Source organism: Semicossyphus pulcher, unplaced genomic scaffold (genome assembly GCF_022749685.1).
Source record: "Semicossyphus pulcher isolate SPU_LCO1_2020_fin unplaced genomic scaffold, fSemPul1.0.p SCAF_9, whole genome shotgun sequence".
NCBI classification, from domain to species: Eukaryota; Metazoa; Chordata; class Actinopteri; order Labriformes; family Labridae; genus Semicossyphus; species Semicossyphus pulcher.
Genome location: NW_027211770.1, coordinates 21,674,591 through 21,696,830, shown reverse-complemented (window position 1 = coordinate 21,696,830; position 22,240 = coordinate 21,674,591). Strand labels below are relative to the sequence as shown.

Genomic DNA, 22,240 nt, shown 5'->3' with positions numbered 1-22,240 from the left:
TGCAGCTGCCGTTTGGTAGATATATTGGTTTATGTACACAGCAGTGAGAGAACACATGCAAAGAGTATCATAGGAGATGGGGGAAAGGGGGGCGGGTCAATGTAGAAAGTCGTAAAGGTGCTTTTGCTGTTTTTAATCTTTGGGGCAGTTGTGATGAAAATTGCTTCAAAGCGGATTTTGTCTTTAAGGGGGCGGGGCATCTGGAGGTGTGTCTTGCCGGGGATGGAGTGACAGGGGGGAGAAATAAGTGGAAGATGTGGGGGGTTTGAGCAAAGATGCTCCGTCGATCAATAGTATGTCTCCTTCTCCACCCAACCTGCAAATGAGAGGAGGAAAAACACAGAGGTTCACAGTTAGTTTTTTAATTGGGTTTGACAACAATTCTATTGAATTACCATGAGTTAAAAGACCGTTTCAACATTTCGGGACCTTTACTCATTTACTGTCTTACAGGGAATTAGATGACAGCACTAAAGCCACTGTGCTTTAAGTCTGAGGCTATCGCTAGCAGCCAGTTAGCCTGGCTTAGAGGACTGGAAACAGCTTAGCTCTTTCAAAAGATAACACAACCTCCCTACCAGCACATCTTAAGCTAAGGCTTTAGAGGTGGCTAAGGTGTGTGCTGGAAAAATCCTAGACTAGGTGCAGTACCTTCATTGAGCTTTGTTGCATTAAGTTCTACAGAAAACTTGCAGACACTCCAGTAACTGCACCAAGCCAAGATTAAGTCCAGCACATTACCCCCCAAACTCAAACGTAGTGGGTGTTGGCTGCACTATTTCTTTAAAGAAACTCTTGTTTAAGGGGCTTATTGAGAGAAAAAATACTAACCTCCAGGGTTCCGGCGAAGGAGCAGTTTTCGGACTTCATCATAAACAAAGATGAGGAAACTATAGGGGAACGCACAGAACCACCAGGTAGGCCTGTGTGCAGAAACAAGACAAACACAAGGGTTAATTAAACAGATACTATCTTATATCTTAATTTCATAGCGACTGAATAAGATAGACGTGGTAATGGCACTCACTTTAGAGGATACATCCTGAGTGCCACATCCATGCCTGGGCAGTAGGACAGGAAGGCAGCCAGGGCTGTCTCTTCGAACAGGCCAAAGATCAGGATCTTGTTCCTGGGTTGAGAAACACAATGACAATGCAGAAATTGAAAGACATGTCATACTTTGCAATTTATTATTGGCAAAAGGATAAATTGTCTGCCCTTGTTAGTATATTGGTATCTCAGTACGGGTGTTGGACTCACCTCATGCCCTGCTGGAACACAGAGTTACGCCTGGTCTTGCAGACAATGACATCAGCCCACTGCACGACCACAATACTGACAAAGAAGGCTGTGTGGCATGTGAACTCCACAATCTTCCTCTGCTCGTATGTCTGAGTGTGGTAGAGGAGAGACAGAGATTTAGATAGAGTAACAAAACCTAAATAAAACCCACCTATTAGTTCACAAAAGCGACACACGTACCCACTGCTGTCCATAGCTGTCTTCCAGGTCGTTGACTGAGCGATCGTCCCAGTTGAGCCTGATGCCTACAAGACGACTGGGCAGGAAACCATTTTCAGCCAAGATGACAAAGTAGGCGAAAAATCCTCCCAGAGCCTGAATCATACCTGAGAACAGACACAGAGGTTTTTAAGTTTATATCTCCCTTCATATAGTTTCCCCAAAACATTGCAGATAATGCAGCTTTTGTTGTTTGTGAGCAGCAGAGGGGGATAAAGCTGATTTTAACATAAAATGACTTTGAGGCGACCAAGATCAAACTAAAATCCACATCAAAAACAATCCACAGCCTGGATCAGAGGCAGCCATCTTCATTTCACCTACCAATTTGTCCATAAGCGATGCTGATAAGCCTCTCATTCACCAGCTTGTCCCTGAATGGGTTCCTGGGCTGACGCTTCATGATGTCGCTCTCAGCTGCTTCATAAGCCAGGGAGATAGCTGGCACCTGAGGGAGGAGGAAGAGATGGGGTGCTTTAAAATCGACATAGGAGCTGTTTTCAGCGCGTGGGTGTAAAGTGGTGTTTGACGTAAAAAAAATAAGACAGTGAGTGTTTGATCGGCTCTCACCATGTCAGTTCCCAGGTCGATACAGAGGATGGTGATGGTTCCCAGTGGCAGGGGGATGTTGACGATGATGAACAACAGGAAGGGGGTGATCTCTGGGATGTTGCTGGTCAGGGTGTAGGCGATGGATTTCTTCAGGTTGTCAAAGATCAAACGGCCTGATGGGAGAAAAACAGGCAGGTTACATCGAAGCTCTGCTGTTCGAGAAGGACATTTTCTCAACCTCAACATCTTTTGTCCTGAGCTCTGATTTTGTGTCAGAATATTAGTTAATCTGCAGAAAATAATCATTTTCTCCTTATAAACTTAAAATGTTTTTCTTTGTCTCTGTCCTCCAGTTCTGTTTCCCGTGGTCTTCTCACCTTCTTCCACTCCTGTCACAATAGAGGCGAAGTTGTCATCCAACAAGATCATGTCCGCAGCCTGTTTGGACACATCGGAGCCTGAGATCCCCATGGCAACACCAATGTCGGCCTTTTTCAGCGCAGGAGAGTCGTTCACACCATCACCTGTCACAGCTACGATGGCACCCTGGGAGAGAGGAAGAGGGATGGATGAGGTTACACAGAGAAGACGCTGTGTTTGTCAAAGGTATTTATACTTCATCTAACCAGGTTTCATGAATTTAAGAGACTTTAATTCAAAGATAATAATCCCTTTCATTCATATGAAAATTAAATTAGTGAATGAGTAAAACCAAGACCCACTTTGGGAGAACAGATGTCAAAGGCTAAATCTATGTTTTATTCAGACTTCAATGTTTTTTGACAAAAGCATAAAAAGCATTTAAATTAAACTAATATGTGATCAAATTTTAAATTAATAAATTCATATTTTATCATATTAAATTCCAGCCTTTTATTTTATATCAAATGCAATCCTACATCCTCACGGTGAGAAAACATGTTATGTCTCATGCAGGGTCTGCTCTTTCAACAGACAACTAGCGCCATCTGCTGTTGTAAAAGTATAATGACACCTCAAAATCCTGCCTATAAATGTACCCCATGATATTCCAAGAAAAAAAGACATCGTTCTCTATTTAGGCCAGTGGTTCTCAAACTTTTTCTGTCAAGCCCCCTTTTGGAGAAAGAAAAATATAAAGTGTTTCCGCTGCATACATTTTGCAGTGGCGGCCCTGAAACGGTGACAGGAGTCACAGGACATCAATCACACGTGAAGTCGTGGCAACCAAATATAAAAAAACAGCCGGAGCTGTTTACTCCTCGCAGTGTTCTAAAGGTAAAAAAGCTCTCTGTCCGCACACAATCATATGCAGTTCTGTTACGCAATCGAATCTAAACAATCATATTGTGTATCTCCGTACGTCCCTAGTGTAAATGCATTGATTGTCGCTGTTTATAAAGCTTATAAATAGATGCAGATGTCGTTTGGTAACAATCGATCGATCGTTTTGATCGCTACGTCATTAATAACGTCCCTCGTGCACTCGCGGCTCACAAGCTGTTTTGAATTGCGAGCCGCCCCACAGTTTGAGAATGACTGATTTAGGCCAATATAAAGCATGAGGACAACACTCAAAAAAATCAAAAGGTATTTCATTCAAACAATGTGAAAATGCTCCCACCAGTCGCTGGCAGCCCTCAACGATGATGAGCTTCTGTTGTGGGGAGGTCCTGGCAAACACGATCTCTGTGTGGTTCCTCAGGATGTCGTCCATCTGATCCTGAGACAGATCTTTCAGGTCTGTACCGTGGATCACACAGGCCTTGGCATCCCTGGACACAGACAGGAAAACATGGATCATTAGTTACCATCATTTGTGTGATTGTGTCCTATTTTTTTTCTGTAAACAGTGTTTACCTGGGGTTGACCTGGCTGACAGGAATGTTGAGACGAGCTGCGATGTCCTCCACTGTCTCGTTGCCCTCGGAGATGATACCCACTCCCTTGGCGATGGCCTTGGCTGTGATTGGGTGATCTCCAGTGACCATGATGACCTAACAAAAAGACCAGAATCAAATGTTATCATGTGATCTGAGGGAAAACAGAGACTCTAATATAAAATAAATAAAAAAGATCATTTATCAGGCTGGTTAAAAAACTCTCACCTTGATACCAGCAGATCGGCATTTGCCAACAGCATCAGGCACAGCAGCACGGGGAGGGTCGATCATGGACATGAGGCCAACAAAGCAAAGGTTGTCTGTCTGGAAGTTGACATCATCTGTGTCAAAGGCAAAGCCCTTGGGGTACTGATCCTCTGGCAGCAGCACGTGGCAGAAACCTGGAGGGGAAAGAAAAGTGTGATTTAGTGTTCGATTTGATGTGCGTAAGAATCACCCCAGGATTTCTATCCACGTCTCTTGTTCAAATCCAGCATACCTTCCTACACTCAGAATATTGAGTTATTAAACAGATGGTGAGTTAAAGAAATGCTTTGCGAATGATCTGTAATTATACCAAATTTTGTTAATTTTTCATCTATGATGATATAGAATTTTTTAGCCACTGCAAGCCATGTTCTTTAAAGTCAAATCTATTGTTAATGAGGTAACACAATGGTGATTGAGCCTATGGCCCACTGATGAAAGCCTTTGCATTTGCAGTATATACTGTTATTATGAACTGGGTGTCTGGAGCCCAGTTAGTGACGCGTTTTCCATCACCCAGCAGTGGTTGGTCTGCCAGAGAGGGTAGGCGGAGCTAAGCGGCTGCTTCTCCGGTCTCTGCAAGTGTTGCGAGTAAACAGTAATCTACTATGGCTGAACAAACACAGAAAAGATGGATGACTACAGATACAACTTCAAAAATAAGTGAAAATCCAAAGAAAAAGAAACAATTTTGACGCTCAGATGAAGGCAAACAGTCTAAAAAGGAAAGCGACCGTCAGCGAGGAAAATCAAGAGTTACAACCGGAGCCAACCGCAGACGTATCACATGTGACACTATTTGGAAAGTGTGCTCCTGCAATTACCGTTTATCGCCATAGCTGCCACCAAAGAAAATGAAACTGAGATCTTTGAGATTATACCTTTACATGTAGTTGCTCTCCAATGAAAACAATGTATTTCCATGTATTTGAGTGATTAGAATTTTTTTCTTAATGAAAGATGTTTCTCTTTGAATTTAGAAAACTATAATTTACCTAGTATATTTTTCAAATTCTACCTTTTCTGTTAGAGAAACTGTTTAAAAACTATGAGACAGAATAAAATATGCATCACAAAGAACAGGCGGTTTTTAAGTTGACATGGTGGAGATTTATGCAGGACAGCAGTGGCATTTTGTTAAGTAATGACTAAAATGTATTTTGTCACACTATTGACCATCTAGTGTTTTAACTTCTATTTCTATCTTACCCAGCACTCGCTCTCCCAGTCCTCCCAGCTCCATGTATGCATTCTGGAAAGCTTCCTTCAGCTCTTCGTCCATAGGCTGCTCCTTGCCCTGCAGCAGGATGGTGGAGCAACGGTCCAGGATCCTCTCAGGGGCTCCCTTCATCACCAGCAGGTAGCGGTTGTCATTAGGATCTTCTGTCTCGTGCACTGAGAGCTACAGGAGGAAAACAGGGATGAAACTTAGATTGATATAGTGAATAATGTGTGTGTGGATTTTTGTGTTTAATCTCGTGCACACAGCTGTAATCCACTGTTACTTACCTGGTATTTGTTGGTAGAGTTAAAGGGGATCTCAGCCACCTTCTTGTTCTTATCCCTCACCAATCTGACTGAGCCACAGGACAGCTCGATACACTTGAGCAGGGCGGACTCTGAAGCATCTCCGGCCACGTCACGCTTCAGGATGGGCAGTGAGTCTTGTCCGGCTTTGAACTGAGCGCGGTTACACAGACCAGCGATACGAGCCAGACCGAGCCAGGTCACGGAGCTCTTGTCGAAAGAGGCGCCTGAAGAAGGAACAGAAGAATGTGTATTAATAACCTTACTCAATCCTAGAAATCATGTATCCTTTTTTACAGCTGTAACATATTTCCTGTATGCCCTCCCGTCACTCACCAGACTGGTCCTCTGTGGTGTCGGCCTCGTGGATCTGGTTGTCAAACCACATGTGGGCCACGGTCATCCTGTTCTGGGTCAGGGTTCCTGTCTTGTCGGAGCAGATGGTGGAGGTGGAGCCCAGAGTTTCCACAGCCTCCAAGTTCTTCACCAGACAGTTCTTCTTTGCCATACGTTTGGCAGTCAGGGTCAGACACACCTGCAGACAAACACATTCATTATGTCAGCAAGGTTACATACCCATCTGTTTGGATGCATCAACAATGAAGCTCCAAAAAAGAAGCTGCTATGTTAGTCATTATTTTCAAACGATTCAAAATGAAAGAGAAAAACGAGCGAATTCAGGAGCAGGTGAAGTATCCACTTACAGTGACAGTGGCCAGCAGCCCCTCAGGCACGTTAGCCACAATGATACCGATGAGGAAGATGACAGCTTCCAGCCAGGAGTAACCCAGGATGATGGCCAGGATGAAGAAGGTGACACCCAGGAAGACGGCCACGCCTGTGATGATATGGATGAAGTGCTCAATCTCTTTGGCGATGGGGGTCTTGCCGGTCTCCAGGCCAGAGGTCAGAGTGGCGATGCGGCCCATGACTGTGCGATCTCCGGTGCAGATAACGAGGCCACGAGCGGTGCCTGGTTTAGAAAAAGACCACAGTTTTTAAATATCGGCAGCGATGACACTGAAGTCAAAGAGTAAAGTTTGTTTCAATTTGGAGGCTTTAAATCCACCACAGGCAAGCATGTAGTGCTGTTGCCATGTTGACCGTACCTTCCACACAGTTGGTGGAGAAGAAAGCGACGTTACGGGTCTCCAAGGGGTTGTCATGGGTACAGTCAGGTGACCTGCTCTGAGGCTCTGATTCGCCTGTTAGGGAGGAGTTATCAACCTGATGGGACACAGAAGAAGTAAAACATAGTAAGTAGTTGCACACAACGAGAATACATGTGTATATTGTGTACATACGTGTGTGCGTGTGTGTGTACCTTGCAGCCATGAGCAGACACCACCCTGATGTCAGCGGGGATCCTGTCTCCTCCCTTCACTTCAATCAGATCTCCAGCAACCACTTCTTCAGCATTGATCTGTACCTTCTCACCCTCGCGGATCACCAACGCTTGCTGCAGGGAGAGAACAGTGAGGGTTCGAACATTGTAGCTGTGTCCAATGATGATAGAGACACACTCTGGTGTACGTAAAAATCCCAATAATTACCTGAGGCACCATGTTCTTGAAAGACTCCATGATTTTGGAGCTCTTGGCCTCTTGAAAGTATGAGAAGCAACCGGTAATGATGACGACAGCTGTAAGCACAATACCTAGGTACAACTGGAGAGAGAGAGAGAGAGAGAGATAGACATGTGAGTATTAAAGGGCACTAGGTATAGTAAATGTGTTGCTATAACTGTGTTGCAGAGGTGTTATATATTTTTGTACTCATGAGTCAGAGGTATTAACGAGGTGTACACAGGCCACATGTAAATATTTGTGTGCGTGTGTTCGGATTGCTTACATTGTCTCCTGCAGGATCGTCCTCAGTGGCTGCCTGGATGGCGTAGGCCAGGAAGCAGAGGATGGCGCCGATCCACAGCAGGATGGAGAATCCACCAAACAGCTGGCGACAGAACTTGACCCACTCGGGGGTGGTGGGAGGAGGGGTGAGAGCATTGGGACCGTCCCTGATCAGGAACTCTGCTGCCTTGGCATTGGTCAGTCCCTGAGGGGGAACACAGAGGATGTGGGATGAAGAGTTAGCAGAGAAAGGTGCCAACAAAAACACACCTTTGCTTAATTCTGTAACACCCTCATATTTCTCTAGTATGGAGTAGCTGTAATAAGCCTTTAAATGTACTCTCATGCCATCTAGTGGCCAACTGTAAAAACAGCCTCAAACCACATCAGAAAATACAGAGAAATCAGGAACTCACCTGGACAATGTCAGTCTGGAATTTCCTGCATACTTCCTCTATGGACATCTTGTGTTCCGTCTGAAAAAATGAAGAGATACAGAGAAAATCAATGCTCGGCATAGTTTAATATGTTTAATAATTGTTGCCATCTTTTGAATACAATGGAAAATTTGTAGAAAATAGTCCAAAAATAAAGAACATTAAAGCTAATAAGTGATGAAGAATCTTCAAATTTTAAGAACTAGAAAGTAAGAGTAGAGTTTTAGTCCATGCATGCAGGTCACCTGAGAGATACGAGTATCAGGCCAGCCAGATTTGGCGACCCAGGTGTCTGTTTCTTGCGCTTGGATGTGCGATCAGGGTGACGTCCTTTTGATAACAAGTCACCCCTCTTACCAGCAAAAATACATCTTTTTGTGGCCTTTGTGAGAAAGACTTAAATTCTCTATGACAGAGTCTGTGTCAATTCACTTTGAGCTCCAAGAGGATGTTCTTCAACACGTGAAGTATAATTACTGACATCCTAAAATGCATGGATGGCATAAAAAAACCTTTTGGAAATAATGTGTCAATTGAATCTCCTTTTGACTCACAGGATCAAAAGTGAATTGGCCTCAAAATTTTTTCCAACATTTAGCTTCACATGTTTTCAGAGAAAAGAGAGTTTTACTTACAATGGGCACTTCCTTCTTCAGGTCATCCATGTCCTTGGTTGCTGCCCCCCCCTTCTTCTTCTTGGGGGATCGGTCATCTTTGTCCTGTGTGGTGGCAACGCGGTAACTGTCTGACCGGCCATACTATAGACACACACACATGTTTTATACATGCCTTGGACTAGATTAAGTGTTAGTGGCCTGGACGCCCCTTGTGTAGAATCCTAACTTGACTCTGTGTTTGCAAATGTGCATTTATATTAACAAAAAAACTAAACTGTGTCTCTGAAAATACATTAAAAGCATTAATTGTTCAGATGGCAGCCTTCCCTGGCTTTGCACCAGTATTCACCACTTGTCACTGCCTGTGACAGAAATGAAGCCAGTGGGCTTTATTAAATTACCCTCGAGGATTCTCTCTTTCACTACACAGTAAATGATGTTGTAACCTCGTGAAGTGGCCTCGTGAAGTAGCCTGCATCTCTCAGAAAGTAATAACATCAAGTATTCACACTTTAAGAGGAAGATAACAGATGAAAAGCATTCATATAAAAACCCATTAGCATACATATTATATAAGGTGAAAGGTGACTGCTTCACCCTGGTAGCTCTGATTTGCTCTGAAGGAAAACATCCACATCAAGAGAGCACACATTAAAGCCCGGCCTCCTGCTTGCTCTGATCTCCATTGATCAAATAATCCCCGCTCTGATGTCGGACAGGGCCTGATGGACACATCACACCATCACCAAGGGCAGAGGGTTTAACCTGTAACGGCTTTGTGGTCTTCTTTTAATTATCTAGCAGCCGGTATTAAGGACAAAAGAGAGTTTTGCCTCATCAAAGGCGTCTGATTAGATTCTATTTTTTTCTACATCAGAGACGCCGTGATGACAAGGCTACTAAAAGAATTAAGTGACAAGAACATGCACACACGCACAGAAACACGGCACATCCGCCTGCCTGGTACCCTCCTTACTATAAATGTCCCCTCACAAATTAGCTTATGTTGTTAAACCAGACCTGAGCCGACTATAAATAACCCCAAGAGCTGCACTTTCTAGTCCTTCTAGCTCTATAGCTGTAACTCTAGCTCGCTGATCGGAAGGAGAGCAGCGTGACCGCTGGGTCACATCAATACAAACGTCCCTCATCAAAGGTCAGAGGTGGCGCCGAGAGGCAACAATCACTCCCAGGAGGTGTGAGGGGGGGTCCCAGCGGACAGGCCCTGCCCTGACACGACCCAGTCATCAAGGAAACTGCACACGGTGGCAGATCAATACAGTCAGATATACAGTGATGACTCAAAGCTGAGTAGGGGAGTCCAGCTGATATGGGAGCCTCATAATTTAGCCTGACGCATCAATACCTATCAAGTGATAATCAAAGACAACAATGAGGTGAAAGGTTAAGATTTTATGGACGGATTAAATAAGAGGTGCTGGTTTGTTTCTTCTCAAGAAATCGAACACCAGCTGGGTGCTGGAATTAACTGAAATAACAGCACCCTCTAGTGGTTAAACTAGGTCGTGTCATTGAAGGAAAAAGCTCATGTAGCTGCTGTTTGACGACTTTGTTTGCAGCTGATATTAAAATACTGATATGAACAACAAAGATGCAAGCTGCTTTTCTTTTGCTTAAAAGCACCAGTGAGAAAGTATCAGCTGAGATCCCTCATCCCTAGGACCACACCAAACCACACACACACCTGCAGTGCGACAGAATGTGTCAACTAGTTCAACCCACCGCTGCATTTCCCTCTCGAGCTGCTGTTGTGCAAACCTCTTGTGAAATCTCCCCTCTCTACCCTCTCGGATTTGTAAGTGGTAACAGAGACCTGTGTTTCTGGTTTGTCGTCAGTGGGAAAAAATGAAAGAGACTTCATGAAACAACATGCGGACGTCAACTCTCGCTCGTCTAATTACGTTTGTAGCAACGACCACTTTTGAATTCAAAGCAAACAATGAAAGCATTCGTTGGAGCATGTCAGGCGCACAGAGCTGCATGTCAGTGTGAGGGAGGGACTGCAAACACACATATGCAAACACGCCTACACACACATACACACATATAGCTCTGCAACAAAAGAGCAGGTGAGCAAATCTCTTGCTGCAGCAAGACCAGGCAGGCCTGGTGAGACCGAGGCTGCATGAAGACTGATGCAGTGGAAAAGTACTACCGCTCATCCCCTCTGAGACTGACCAAGGAGGGGTGTGTGTGTGTGTGATTGAGAACATACATTTACTCTATGAATGTATTAGTAATTGAATTAAATGAGTGAATGAGGGCTGCATATCTGTTTGTAGAGATCAAAGGTGTCGAATGAGATGGAAAGTTACAGATTTAGCTTCTAATCAGGTGTTAAATAGGCGCCACAGTGCCACAGATGACAGACAGGCAGGTATGTGTGTGTGTGCTCTGTAGGTATAATGTTGTTGTTATGGCTAGTTTCTCCCACAGACAATCTGTTCTTCTGAGCATATGCTCGCTAAATAATATAAATACACACACACACACTGGTCTCTCCTTATCACAAACACACATATGCCCAGACAATAGAAGTGGTTGGCAGGGAGATGGAGAGTTGTGCCAAACAAAGCGATAATAGGCCCTGTGCTGAAAAGTGGAGTCACGGAGAGATGGACGTTAGGGGGCGGATGACAGACAGGATCGGGCACATGGAAAGGGAGACAGCAGTGGGAGGTGAGAAGCAGGGACAGATAAAGAGCGAGAGAGGTGGGTGTAGAAAGGGACAGAGTGAGAGAGAGAGAGACGGGCTGTTGTCACCCCTCTCTCTCTCATACTTCTAATTAGATATTGACCAGCGTTCTCTGTCTGCTGGTTCTGTGTCAGTGTTTGACCCGCAGTGACCCCACTCTAATAGATTACACAACCACACTTATGGTGTGTGTGTGTGGGGGGGGGGGTGTGTGTCACCTTGAGTATGTGTTGTCATGTGCTACTAGATTATATTCTCACTTTGGGTGTCTGTGTGCGTCCCAAAGTGTGTGTGAATGAGTCAAAGAGAAAACAGAGGCTTCATCTTTGTGTGTGTGTGTGTGTGCTCGCCACTCAATCATTCATCCCCTCCTTTCCCTACTCCTTACACACCCCGCTGCCTGATAACATGTCAATGCACCTGCAGTATGTAGCGTGCAAAAACAAGTCAAAGCATTTAAACTTTACATTTGCTTGTTTTTTACTCATCGTTTTCTTTCTGTCTCTGCAGCCTCCACTTTGATTGCTAAATTATTCAACAGAGACAAATTAATTCTATATTGTGTTAATGTTCCCTCGCAGTTCCTTTTCATTCGCGCAAAACATCAATACGCGCCTGTGTCTGTGTGGGTGTCCAGCTGTCTCACACACCGCTCCGGGTAATGTAATGAGCCCCCTCTGTTCTGAGGAAGGAAACGGACACTTGTGGCTGGAATTACAGACGCTCGCTCTCCAACAGGCACACAGACGGGCAGACTGACGGAGAGACACATCCCTGACATCACAGGAAATGGAAACATTGGATGCTCCTCTATGGATTACATAGAGCAATCAATCATGTCCAGCTCAATATTGGCTTATTAAAATCTCATTAGCATATCAATAAACTACTAGAAATATGCTTCATGTGTCTGGTTGTTAGTTTGACTTGCTCATTAATCACTCTGCAGGCCGGCGGTGGCTAACAGAAATAAACCTCGCGTTTTGTCCTCCTGATGAGCAAGCGTGTTTAAAGGGCGAGTAACCATGGTGACCGGCAGTGGCCCGGAGCTCTGAGGATCCCCTGATGTGATCCGAGCGAGCAATAATTGATGCATCTGTAACTGGACACTGTATTCACTGCTGTATAACACAGACAGGCAGTTGAGTCAAGGAATTAGTGCGTATTTTTTTGTGTCTGTGTGAGCAGAGGTGAGTCATTGTGTTGGCTACAGTCCGTATGTGCAGCGGCTACACGCATTGCGGCAGAGAGAGCGAGGCAGTGAATGAGAGAGAGAGACGGGGGATTGTGAAATAATATGAAAAAGACTAAAACGTTACGACGGAGAGAAAAGGAAAGAGCTTCTTCTTCTCCCTGAAATGTCATTTAAGTTACATTTGGACTTCTTCTGTCGGCTAAAACTCCCTAGTTAGACAGATTGAAATCAAGTCTACTCCACTCTCAGATAAAATGTGCACATCTTGAACCCACTAAGCGACATGCTGAAATTGGGAGTGGCCCTGAGAGAGGCATGTTTAATAAAACGGGCCGAGGCATGCCCACTCGTGGTGAAAGTAGCATTTTTGTTCTACCCCTGTAACGGCACGCACAGGGACCTGGCATGCATATAAAAACAAACTGCTTAAAACAAGAATGCTGTTGTGGAACTCATAAGAGGAAGTGGTGTGTAGCTGAAAGAAATACCACCATGCCTCACATCTGGTTCTTATTTTGTCTTCTTGGAACCATTTATCATTATTCCTACGCATGAGCCAACACTTCCGCTTTGCAGCACCGACCATGTGAGAGTTGATCACGGCCTGTGGAATACACAGCATCATTTCACTTGTGATCTTGGTTCAATAGATTAATATGTTGCACTCCATCTTTCTCTATTAAATTAACATATTAAGGGGGGAAATAGCTCGCTAAATAAGATGTAAAAAAAGGTTTAAAAAGCTACAAACAACATGCATTTAACGAACAAGACAAGCTACTAGGCATGTGGTGTGTATCTGTGCTGATGCATGTGTGTGACCTTGCAAGGTCATTGGGCCATCTGCTGTTCCTTGCAGCAGGATGGCAGGCCTCTGGGCCAAAGGAGGGAGGGGGGATGGGGGGGGATGCTCAGGCCAGGGACCAGGGGACATAGCTCTTGGGATTAGCTAGTCTGATTACTACACTGGATTAGCCCACTGTGCTTCTTCCTCTCTTTGTCTCTCTTCTCTTCTATTACTGCCAATCTCTCTCGGGAGTATCCAGAGCGCTCATGCAAACTGGACATTTGTCATCGGGTCCTGTTGATGCAAAATAGTTTGCGTTCAGTGCTGAGTAAGTGAATGGTTTGGAAAGCTAGCTTTCACAGATGATTAGGATTTGATTGCCTTGTAGAAGAGACTGTCACGATATTTGTTTCACTTATCTGCCGCAGCCTGCAGAGTGATACGAAGCGTCTTATCTCTCTGTTTAACAAAGTGAACAGACATCAAAAGCAGCAGATATCAACATTTGAAGAAAGGGAGGAAAAAAAAGGCTTAAATCGTTGTTTTTTTTGGAAGGAGCAGACAGTGCCTACAACATTCTCCTACTATCCTGTGTGGGCTAAAATTAAACACTGCAGATAGCAGCACACGTAACAGATTGATCCCCTGGAATAGTGAGTGCGTAAATAGATCATTGTACAGTAAAAAGATTGTGTCCGCTTAAGAGCACTAATCTCTAAACCACACAAACACAGCGAGACAGAGAGAGATTAACTCTCTTTAGCTCTCAAATAATCTGTGCTGTCCGCTCTCCAAAAATATATAAAATTAAACAAAAGGAAGGAACAAAAGCTGAACTAGAAATCCCCCCCCCCCATCCACTCCTCCCTCCCCACTCTGCTCCTCTCTGTCCATCTGTCCATCCCGTCATCATCATCCGAAACAAGAATGTAACTGTGCATCTTTTGTTGTATATAATGAACTCTTAGAGCGTCTTGCTGTGTGCGTGTGTGTAACTGCGGCCTGTTCTAGATTAGCATTGTAAATCGTGGCTTCTTTGGCGCATGTAGTGAACATGGCGTCTTGCCATGGCGTGAGTGAGGGCACCTTAGGACTCCTCAGCTGGCAGCTGGTCACACAGAGATGTGCAGATGTGCACGCTCATCCATACGCAGCTGCTGAGGGCACGACTACACTGAATTTCCATTCACATGTCAGATGCTTCAAGCATGTGTGGCTTTGTAATTCTAAATGAGGATCCGTTATGTCCAGTATATGTGCATGAATGGAAACTCATTAACATTCTCCATTCAGAAATATAATCACTCTTATAACCACTTAATGAAGTCAGTAACTTTTCTGCTGGGACGCGAGAAAGTAAGAAAGTACAAATCAAAGGCAGCAGGGTGTTTGGCTTCCACAAGCCTTTGTCCATTGTGGCTTCCCACTGTTACACTTTGTGCTTTGGTGGATTCACACAGGGACACATACACACACACACTACACAAGCATACACACATCTCCAGGACAACACCCTGAATTAGTCATGTCGTTGTAGTCAGGCAACCTAACCCTTCTGAATCGCTCCCATTATGGGGGACAGACACGCTAATGTTGGAAAACTGCTCAGTATCCATCACTGCGTCTACTGTAATCTTGTTTAAAAGAAATGTATGAAGCAGACAGCGCTGACCTTTACATTGTATTAGCATGACACAAGCTGCTGCTGCTGAGCTCACAGGCCAGGCTTTGTCCTGCAGTCTCATGCTAGCATAAAGGCTAACTTCATCTTCTAGCTGAGGCATGAGAGACATGTGGACTCTGTCCTTCATCTTTGTCTCGCTCAGGATGTTGTCCTCATTACAGTGAGGATACTTATTGATCAGAGACCCTGAGGAGTTCTGAAGGGGAACAATGGAGGAGCATTTCAAAGGGTCACCATATTGACCTTAATCGACCCCTATAGGCCACAGGACCAGAAGATCCCAGCAGGCTGTGCGATCACAGAGATCATGTGGTAAATCAGATCCTGTATGGACGGGCTTTTCCATTGGTTCCTGCAGAGCGTGGGACAGATGAGTTGTGGTTCAGAGCAGCCTATCAGCATCAGGCAGCAGGTGCAGTGGGGAGGGATGTGCAGCACTCTGCACCAAAGTGAGGGCTGGGCCTCTGCAGAGGCCACACACATCCAACTCTGGAAATACCTTCCACGAACACCTTTAACTTATTTCCTGTCGCTGCTCGAGCCTCGCTAGTGCCAAGATAAAAGAACACACTGTCCTAAAACCTTTTTGTTACGACATGGGAAGCCGAGGGAATTCAACACTTCTCCTCATTCATGCTGCATTCAAAGCAGCACAACCACACCCTCGCCCCCAGCCTGCATGACCTTCTGAAAAAGCCTCAGTGCTACTGCTACACCTTCATCTCCCTTTAATCCCCCCACCTCTCCTGGGGCACCAGCCCACCTACACCACACCTCGCCCCACAGCCACGCTCATCCTCACGTCAATATTCTACAAAGATCCTCCACCCAACCACATCTCCCCTCTCCCTATCCCATCTGCCTCATCTCCCCCTGATAACCAATCCCACAGGGCACAGCGAGAGGAAACAGGAGCCATGGTAATGTGAGCCTCAGGTCATTATCCTGTAACAGGATATACAACCACGCAGCCCTCCCCCTCCATACGCCTCCTCCATCTCCTTAAATCCCTCTCTCTTTCTCTCTCTCTCTCTACACCTGCAGACCAGTCACTACTTATCTGCCCTTCTCCTCTCTCTCTCTCTCTCTCTCTCTCGCTCGCTCTCTCAGCACTGGCACCCTCCCCCCACCAGTGTCACGTGTCTGAAGGTGAAAACCAGCAGTGGATCCATGTGTGCGGCCCTCCATCAGCATCTCGCTTTACATCCCTCCTACAGTCTCATCAGCATCAGGCATTGTAGCGTGCAGCTGCATCCATGCAGATAGCAGCACAATGAGCAAGATGAGAAGGTGTGAGACATCTCAGACATTTCTTTGGAGCTGCTCTGCCAAATTAAGAGTATCTATCTCTGTGCCAGACTGCATGTGCCAGTTGTCTCTCTAGTGTTCCTGGCACTTGCACAAGCTTTTCTCTATAGCATCACTGCTGCCTCTTAACTGGGTCCTTTCTGCGTGGCTCCTCGCTCCAGCCTATCACAGCTCTTTACAGGGAATTTCCACACCAGAGGCCCCGCCCCCAGTTTGACGCAGAAAGCACGTCGCAGGCGATGCCCCCTGCGGCCTTGGGAAAGGACAGCTGGCTGTGCCATCGCACAGTGCGCCAGTGCGAAATTCGCAGAAGAAAGACAGAATAAGAGAGAAGGAAGGGTAATCGACCAGCGAAGCGTGATAAAAAGACAGTCGGAACACTGATCCATCCCTCCCATCATCCCCTCCTCCATCTATTCGTCCCTTTCCCTTTCAGGGTGACCTCAGCGCTCACCGGATGAGACGCTATAGGAAACACCCTTCACAGCTCGCGAGCTACGCTCAGATTCGCTTTCATTTATCGCTTTTAACACCGAATCTCATGAGAGCTGTGGCATGTTCCGAAATAAAACAATGCGTCTCTTTCTCACATCGCTATCCCCAACTTCCTCACAGCAGCAGTACACGCGTAAGCACTTCCTCCACTCCCATCCCTTTTGACGCAGTGCCCACTAAAGCTGCCATGACACGGACCGGAGGCTCTCTCTCTCTCTCCCTCCCCCCGAATCCTTCATCTTCGGCCTCTCTCCCGGCAGAGAAATGTCAGATGCTGCGTGGGCCACATCAGCTGGTGTCACTGCGATGACACCGGCTTGCACTGCAGCTACAGCAGCGGATATCTCGAACAGCACCGCATGCTGCCCTGTCTGCAGCGTCACGCCACCGCATAATTCAGCAGACAGTCCGCGGATGGAGATTTAAAATTACAACTGTTTTCCGCAGGATGATGATGATGGAGCAGAAATTGCGCAATCGCTCACACACCACATCTGCATTGGTAGCGCTGTGTGTTTTTTTCCACCAGGCCGGCTCTGATTCATTTTCATGACTAATGAGTTCATAAAATAAACAACAGATCAGATGCTTTTTACGCAGATGAATTTGATTTCAATTCAAACTGTCTTGACGAACACATCGTCGTGCTTTGATTCACAGCACGCATCGGTTTTTTAATCCGTAGTGTGCGTAAATGTGTTCACTGTGTGCGATTATCGAGTCCCTGTTATGTCACAAATTAAAGGGGAAATAAGCTGGTGAGGCGCTTATTCCCGGTAACCGCATTATGACGCATGGGTCATCGAGGGTGCTGAGAATGAGACTCCTCCGCTGCTAGCGTCCACTGAAGGACGCGGAGGGGCTCAGCATCTCTCCGGTCCACCGCCAGATGCTTTTTCCCTGTGCGGGAGCAGACCGCAGAGAGGGCAGTGCCAGCGGGGTTTAAAGCACGAGAGGACAGCAGGGGGGGATGGGGGGGCATCGAGGGCATGGAGGAGGTCACAGCACACTGTGTTCATCCATCAGTGCGAAAGTCATTGAGCATCACTGAGTACTTCTGAGCCTTAAAATGTCAGAAAACCCGTTTTTTATCCTCTGGTTAATAATGGATGTATAGAATAGGTTTCTGACACGTTTGCCCTCCCCCCTCTCTCTCCTCACCACAGCTCTCGGTAAGAATAAACCGATTAGGCCTACCATGGCTGGCAAGGTTATCGTCAAAGTAAGGCCTATCAGAGACCTGGAATACATATGACACACTGACAACCTCTAAAAAAGACCATCTCCTCTTATGAGACACATTAGCATCATTTTTCATTCATATTTAACCTCGGGAGCTGTTTGACTGACCGAGAGAATCAGAGCAAAGGACACGCGTCAATGATATCATATTCAAGCGAAAACGAGGCTAAAGTCAAATCAAAGTGAGCCGTTCAATTCCGCTGTTTTCTATAGCTGCATTAGACAGAAGCTAGTGGCTACATCAATTTGTCGCAGTCTAGGAGAGCAGGCTAAAACACGGTTCCGCATTAGAGTCAATGTCACTCAGACAAGCGGGATTTCCATGAAGGAAAAAAATGACATCATGGCTCATTTTGAAGCCGTTCCTCGTCAGGAGAAACATTGTCAGGCTACCGTTTCACTTCTCAGGCCACTTCAGGTGGGCTACAACGCAGTTAAAATAAAGTTGGAATCGTCAGTCTTACCCCCATGTTGGCGCAGTCACTCTTCTCCTCTCAGGTGATGCACGGCTTGAGAGGTGTCAGCCCCTCACGTTGAAATATATCAAAATGCCTTTGCCTTGAGAAATAAAAGAGAATATGCTCAGTGTTTTTCAGGGTTTCTTAAATGAAAAATTAGGAAAAAGACGTCAGCGAAGTTATTACTTCGTCTGACACAAGAGTTTTCCTGTATTTCAATAAACTGTCTCTCAAACCTTCAAAAAGATTAGGCTACAATCTCTCTCCTCCGTGAGACGTCTGTTCAAATGAAATGTTGCGGTCTCAAGCGGAGCATCACGCGGGGATGCGCTTCCTTCCTCTGCTCTCTGATACTTGCGGTGAAAGACCGGCGATACTAACGAGCCGCACTGCTACCTTTTCACGACTTGATCTCCCTCCGCGGCTCTGCCAGCTGCCGCAGTACACCGCTCCTGAAGCTGCACTACTCCGCCGTTAGAACAAGCGCCGCCTCAAGCAAATGACTGACGCGAGGGGCTGACTAAACCCGCCCACCGCTCTCGCAGCTGACCAATCACACCTCGGAGCGGCTCATCGCTGATGGGATCGCTGACCAATTGGCTTCATCTCAGTCTTCCAACCGGCCAATAGCAGGCCAAGTCTGCCCCTCCTGCTTTACTGCAGATTTCCGAGGCTTGCAGCCAGCAGCATCGCGAATCTCTAGGCTGAAATTTTATATAAATGGACGCACAAGGTTAGATTCTAGCTGTCGTGGTTGTGTTTGTTCATCCTGTAATGTATCTATGTCACATAAAATAGTGGATTTGTGTGCAGTATTGCATGTTATAAGCACCCTTGGATGTCTCGTCGGTCGTGTTGGTCCTGTCATGAGCATGTTGTGCACATCCATATGTCACTCCAGTAGTGGGCCTGGGTGCAGCAGACAGGCGACAGCCACACAGTCACAGGGTGAGTGTGTGAGTGAGAGAAATGCAGTTAAAATTAAAAGGATAAAATCAGAAGTTTTCACAGTTCACTCCTCAATGTATCACTGCACATCACTCAGCTGCAGACCTGCAACCTGACTGCCAGTGCATCAGCAGGTGAACTATTTTGACAGTGCACAGTCAGCTGTTTTAGCTGAAGTGGAGAGACTTGCACTCTGTGGCAAAAGTCAAACACAGACATGGGCGTACCTGAGTGGAGGTAAAGAATCAAACCTGGCTTGTTTAAGCACTATAATTTGGTGTCTTTGTGGCTGTATCTCTACATCTCTGACATTTATGGGGGCAGTTGTAAAAGTGGTGGCATGTGGGATTGGCAGCTACAGGAATGAACAAGTCAAACAAATCAGACTGCATTCTTTAAACACCGGACTGTAAAAAAAAGAGAGCGTCTGCAATGATGGAAAAAGAGATGGGTAAGGGCAAGGACACTGAATGAAGAGAAAGTAGGTAGATGGAAAGATGTATGTCTCTGTTACAGTGCGAAAGACAGTGACGATGAAAGATACAGAGGACATGCAGAAGTGAGAGGAGGCTGGCCCACATGCAGCAGTGAGCTGCCTTTGCAGGCCTTTTTGGTCACGTTTTTTCCTCTGTGCTTCTGCTCACTGAAGGGACGGTGCAGCGGTGAGAACACACACACAAGCACAGTCACTGAGTTGCATACACACACACACACACACACACACACACACACACGCATGCATGCAAATCCGTGCCTTCTTTGCAAGGGAAAGCGAGTGCCCCTGCAGCAGATTGTCGCCATGCCTCACTGCCTTCCTTGCTGTCAGCCCAGACGATGACCACGCAGCACCGTGAAACCCCCGAGCATCAGAGCAGAGTTATCTAATGGACGGTCAGATGCAACTTTCTTCAAAAGTGTAGTTTGTTGTATTGCTGTAGCAATGTAAAACACCACAGATGAATAACAGAACAAATTTAGCATTTAATCTAACAGTCGGTCAATGTGTTTGTGGTTATTTTGTGTTTGGGAAATGGGTGGGGAAAGTTTCAGGTTCACATTCTGTCGCAGGTTGTGAAAGCAAATGATTCCACTTCCATTTACATTGCTGTTTGAGCATGGTCTGCTTTCCACAGAACCTGCTCATACATGGCAGGCTACTGCAGATACTAATATGTTGACCAAACATACTGTATGTTACAGTAGATTTGGTTGTTTTAAAATGTGCCATCTTCCTAAATCAAAAGCACTTATTTGTATTACAGTGTTATTGATTCTTTTATACATGATTTCCAAATTCATTGCAAGGTTTAACAATCATAAAAGGCTTTTTTTTGTTATAATTTACATGCACAAAACCCCCCAAAGTGGTGATGGGTGTTAAATTAAGGTACAAGCTATATGGGATGTACAATATAACAGAAAGAGCAGGGGTTTCGTTCCACAGTCGGTTTTCAGTGTTCCACATAAATATAAATCTCACTTGATATTTATTGTAGGGACACACTTGCAATATGTATCCCACCTTGATACCTGCAGACATTATCCCTCTAATTATAGACACGTCTTTAATACAGTAAGATTTATAAAGCTTTACAGAATCTCTGCATCACAAAGACGTGCCCACCATATAGGAAAAGTACAGTAAAGATTTATAGCTGCAATTTGATCCTGAGGCTCACAGTGCTGCCCATGAGGGTGACTTTGTCACCGTGCTGCTGCTAATAAAGTTATTTTCAATCTTGTTTCAACCAAAATGGCTGCCAGCAGTATCCTTTCTTAACCTCTGTCATACCTTTATGTTTTTCACTCCTTCCTGCCCGCTCATCAACACACACACACACACACACACACACACACACACACACACACACACACACACACACACACACACACACACACACACACCTCCCCGCCTTGCAGTACAAGAAAGGAGGGGAGGAAAATATCCCCCAATTCCTGGTCTCCACAGCAACAGCAGTCAGATGACCTTGTCTCCGACTTGTTCTGCTGAGTCAGAAATGGAGGGATGGGTGAGGGGGATGTGGTGAGGAAAGAACAGGAGGGAGAACGACAGAGAGGAAGAGAGATGGATGACACAGAAAGAAAGGTGGTACTTATTGTTATTCTAACCGATTCTGGCCCTGTGGATGCTGCTCGTGCAGACAGTGCTGTGTCACACTCATTTGCATGAAGCTGATCTGTGCAGCTCGGGCATGAGGGAGAGGGTCCTGTGTACATGTTGTTGTATGCATAGAGAAGTATGTTGTTTAGGTGTAGTGTATGAGTCAGAGCTGCAGACGAACATCGTACATCATGACGTTTTAGTCTCATTTGACATGTGTGAACGGTTTAGGAAAATGTGTGAAATATGTGTCAGCGAGATTAAAATAGAGCAAATGTTTGCAGCGTGCGTTAATGCATCTATATATACATACACTACATGGCCAAAAGTATGTGGACAACCATACTTTATATTCACATGTCCTGTAGGAACAGGAGAGTGAAGGCTTTTCTATAAGATTTTGGTACCTGTTTGGGATTGGTGTGGTCAAATTCAGCTCAAAAATCACTCAGCAAGGTTGGGCAGTGATCTTGTGTGATAAGGCCTGGCTTGCAGTTGCCATTCATGTTCATCCCAAAGGTTTCTTATGGGATTAAAGTCCAAAGAATCAGTCACTATATGGACCTTGCTTTCTGCATTGAAGTACAAGCATGTTCACAAAGGAAAGGAGTGCTATGCCATGCTGGAATCGATTTATGCTAGTGCCTGCGAT

The 22,240-nt window shown here is 45.5% G+C and overlaps 1 protein-coding gene across 2 annotated transcripts; it reads right to left on the bottom strand.

Moving 5' to 3' along the window:
• Nucleotides 1-156: 156 nt before the first annotated feature.
• Nucleotides 157-18,962, bottom strand: atp1a3b (ATPase Na+/K+ transporting subunit alpha 3b). Of its 2 annotated transcripts, none has more exons than XM_069655435.1 (23): nucleotides 18,755-18,962; nucleotides 18,525-18,618; nucleotides 8,652-8,774; nucleotides 7,996-8,055; nucleotides 7,581-7,784; nucleotides 7,283-7,396; nucleotides 7,054-7,188; nucleotides 6,839-6,956; nucleotides 6,434-6,702; nucleotides 6,066-6,264; nucleotides 5,712-5,956; nucleotides 5,412-5,604; nucleotides 4,161-4,336; nucleotides 3,913-4,049; nucleotides 3,677-3,827; nucleotides 2,451-2,619; nucleotides 2,092-2,246; nucleotides 1,846-1,969; nucleotides 1,483-1,628; nucleotides 1,261-1,391; nucleotides 1,028-1,129; nucleotides 832-923; nucleotides 157-316 (listed from the first exon to the last, which is right to left on the bottom strand). In XM_069655435.1, the coding sequence occupies exons 2-23, from the start codon at nucleotides 18,528-18,530 to the stop codon at nucleotides 288-290; spliced, it is 3,078 nt and encodes a 1,025-aa protein (XP_069511536.1). In that variant the 5' UTR covers nucleotides 18,531-18,618; nucleotides 18,755-18,962; the 3' UTR covers nucleotides 157-287. The 2 variants fall into 2 exon arrangements, with proteins under 2 accessions (XP_069511536.1, XP_069511537.1); XM_069655436.1 differs by having other exon boundaries at nucleotides 8,652-8,735.
• Between the last annotated feature and the right edge of the window lie 3,278 nt (nucleotides 18,963-22,240).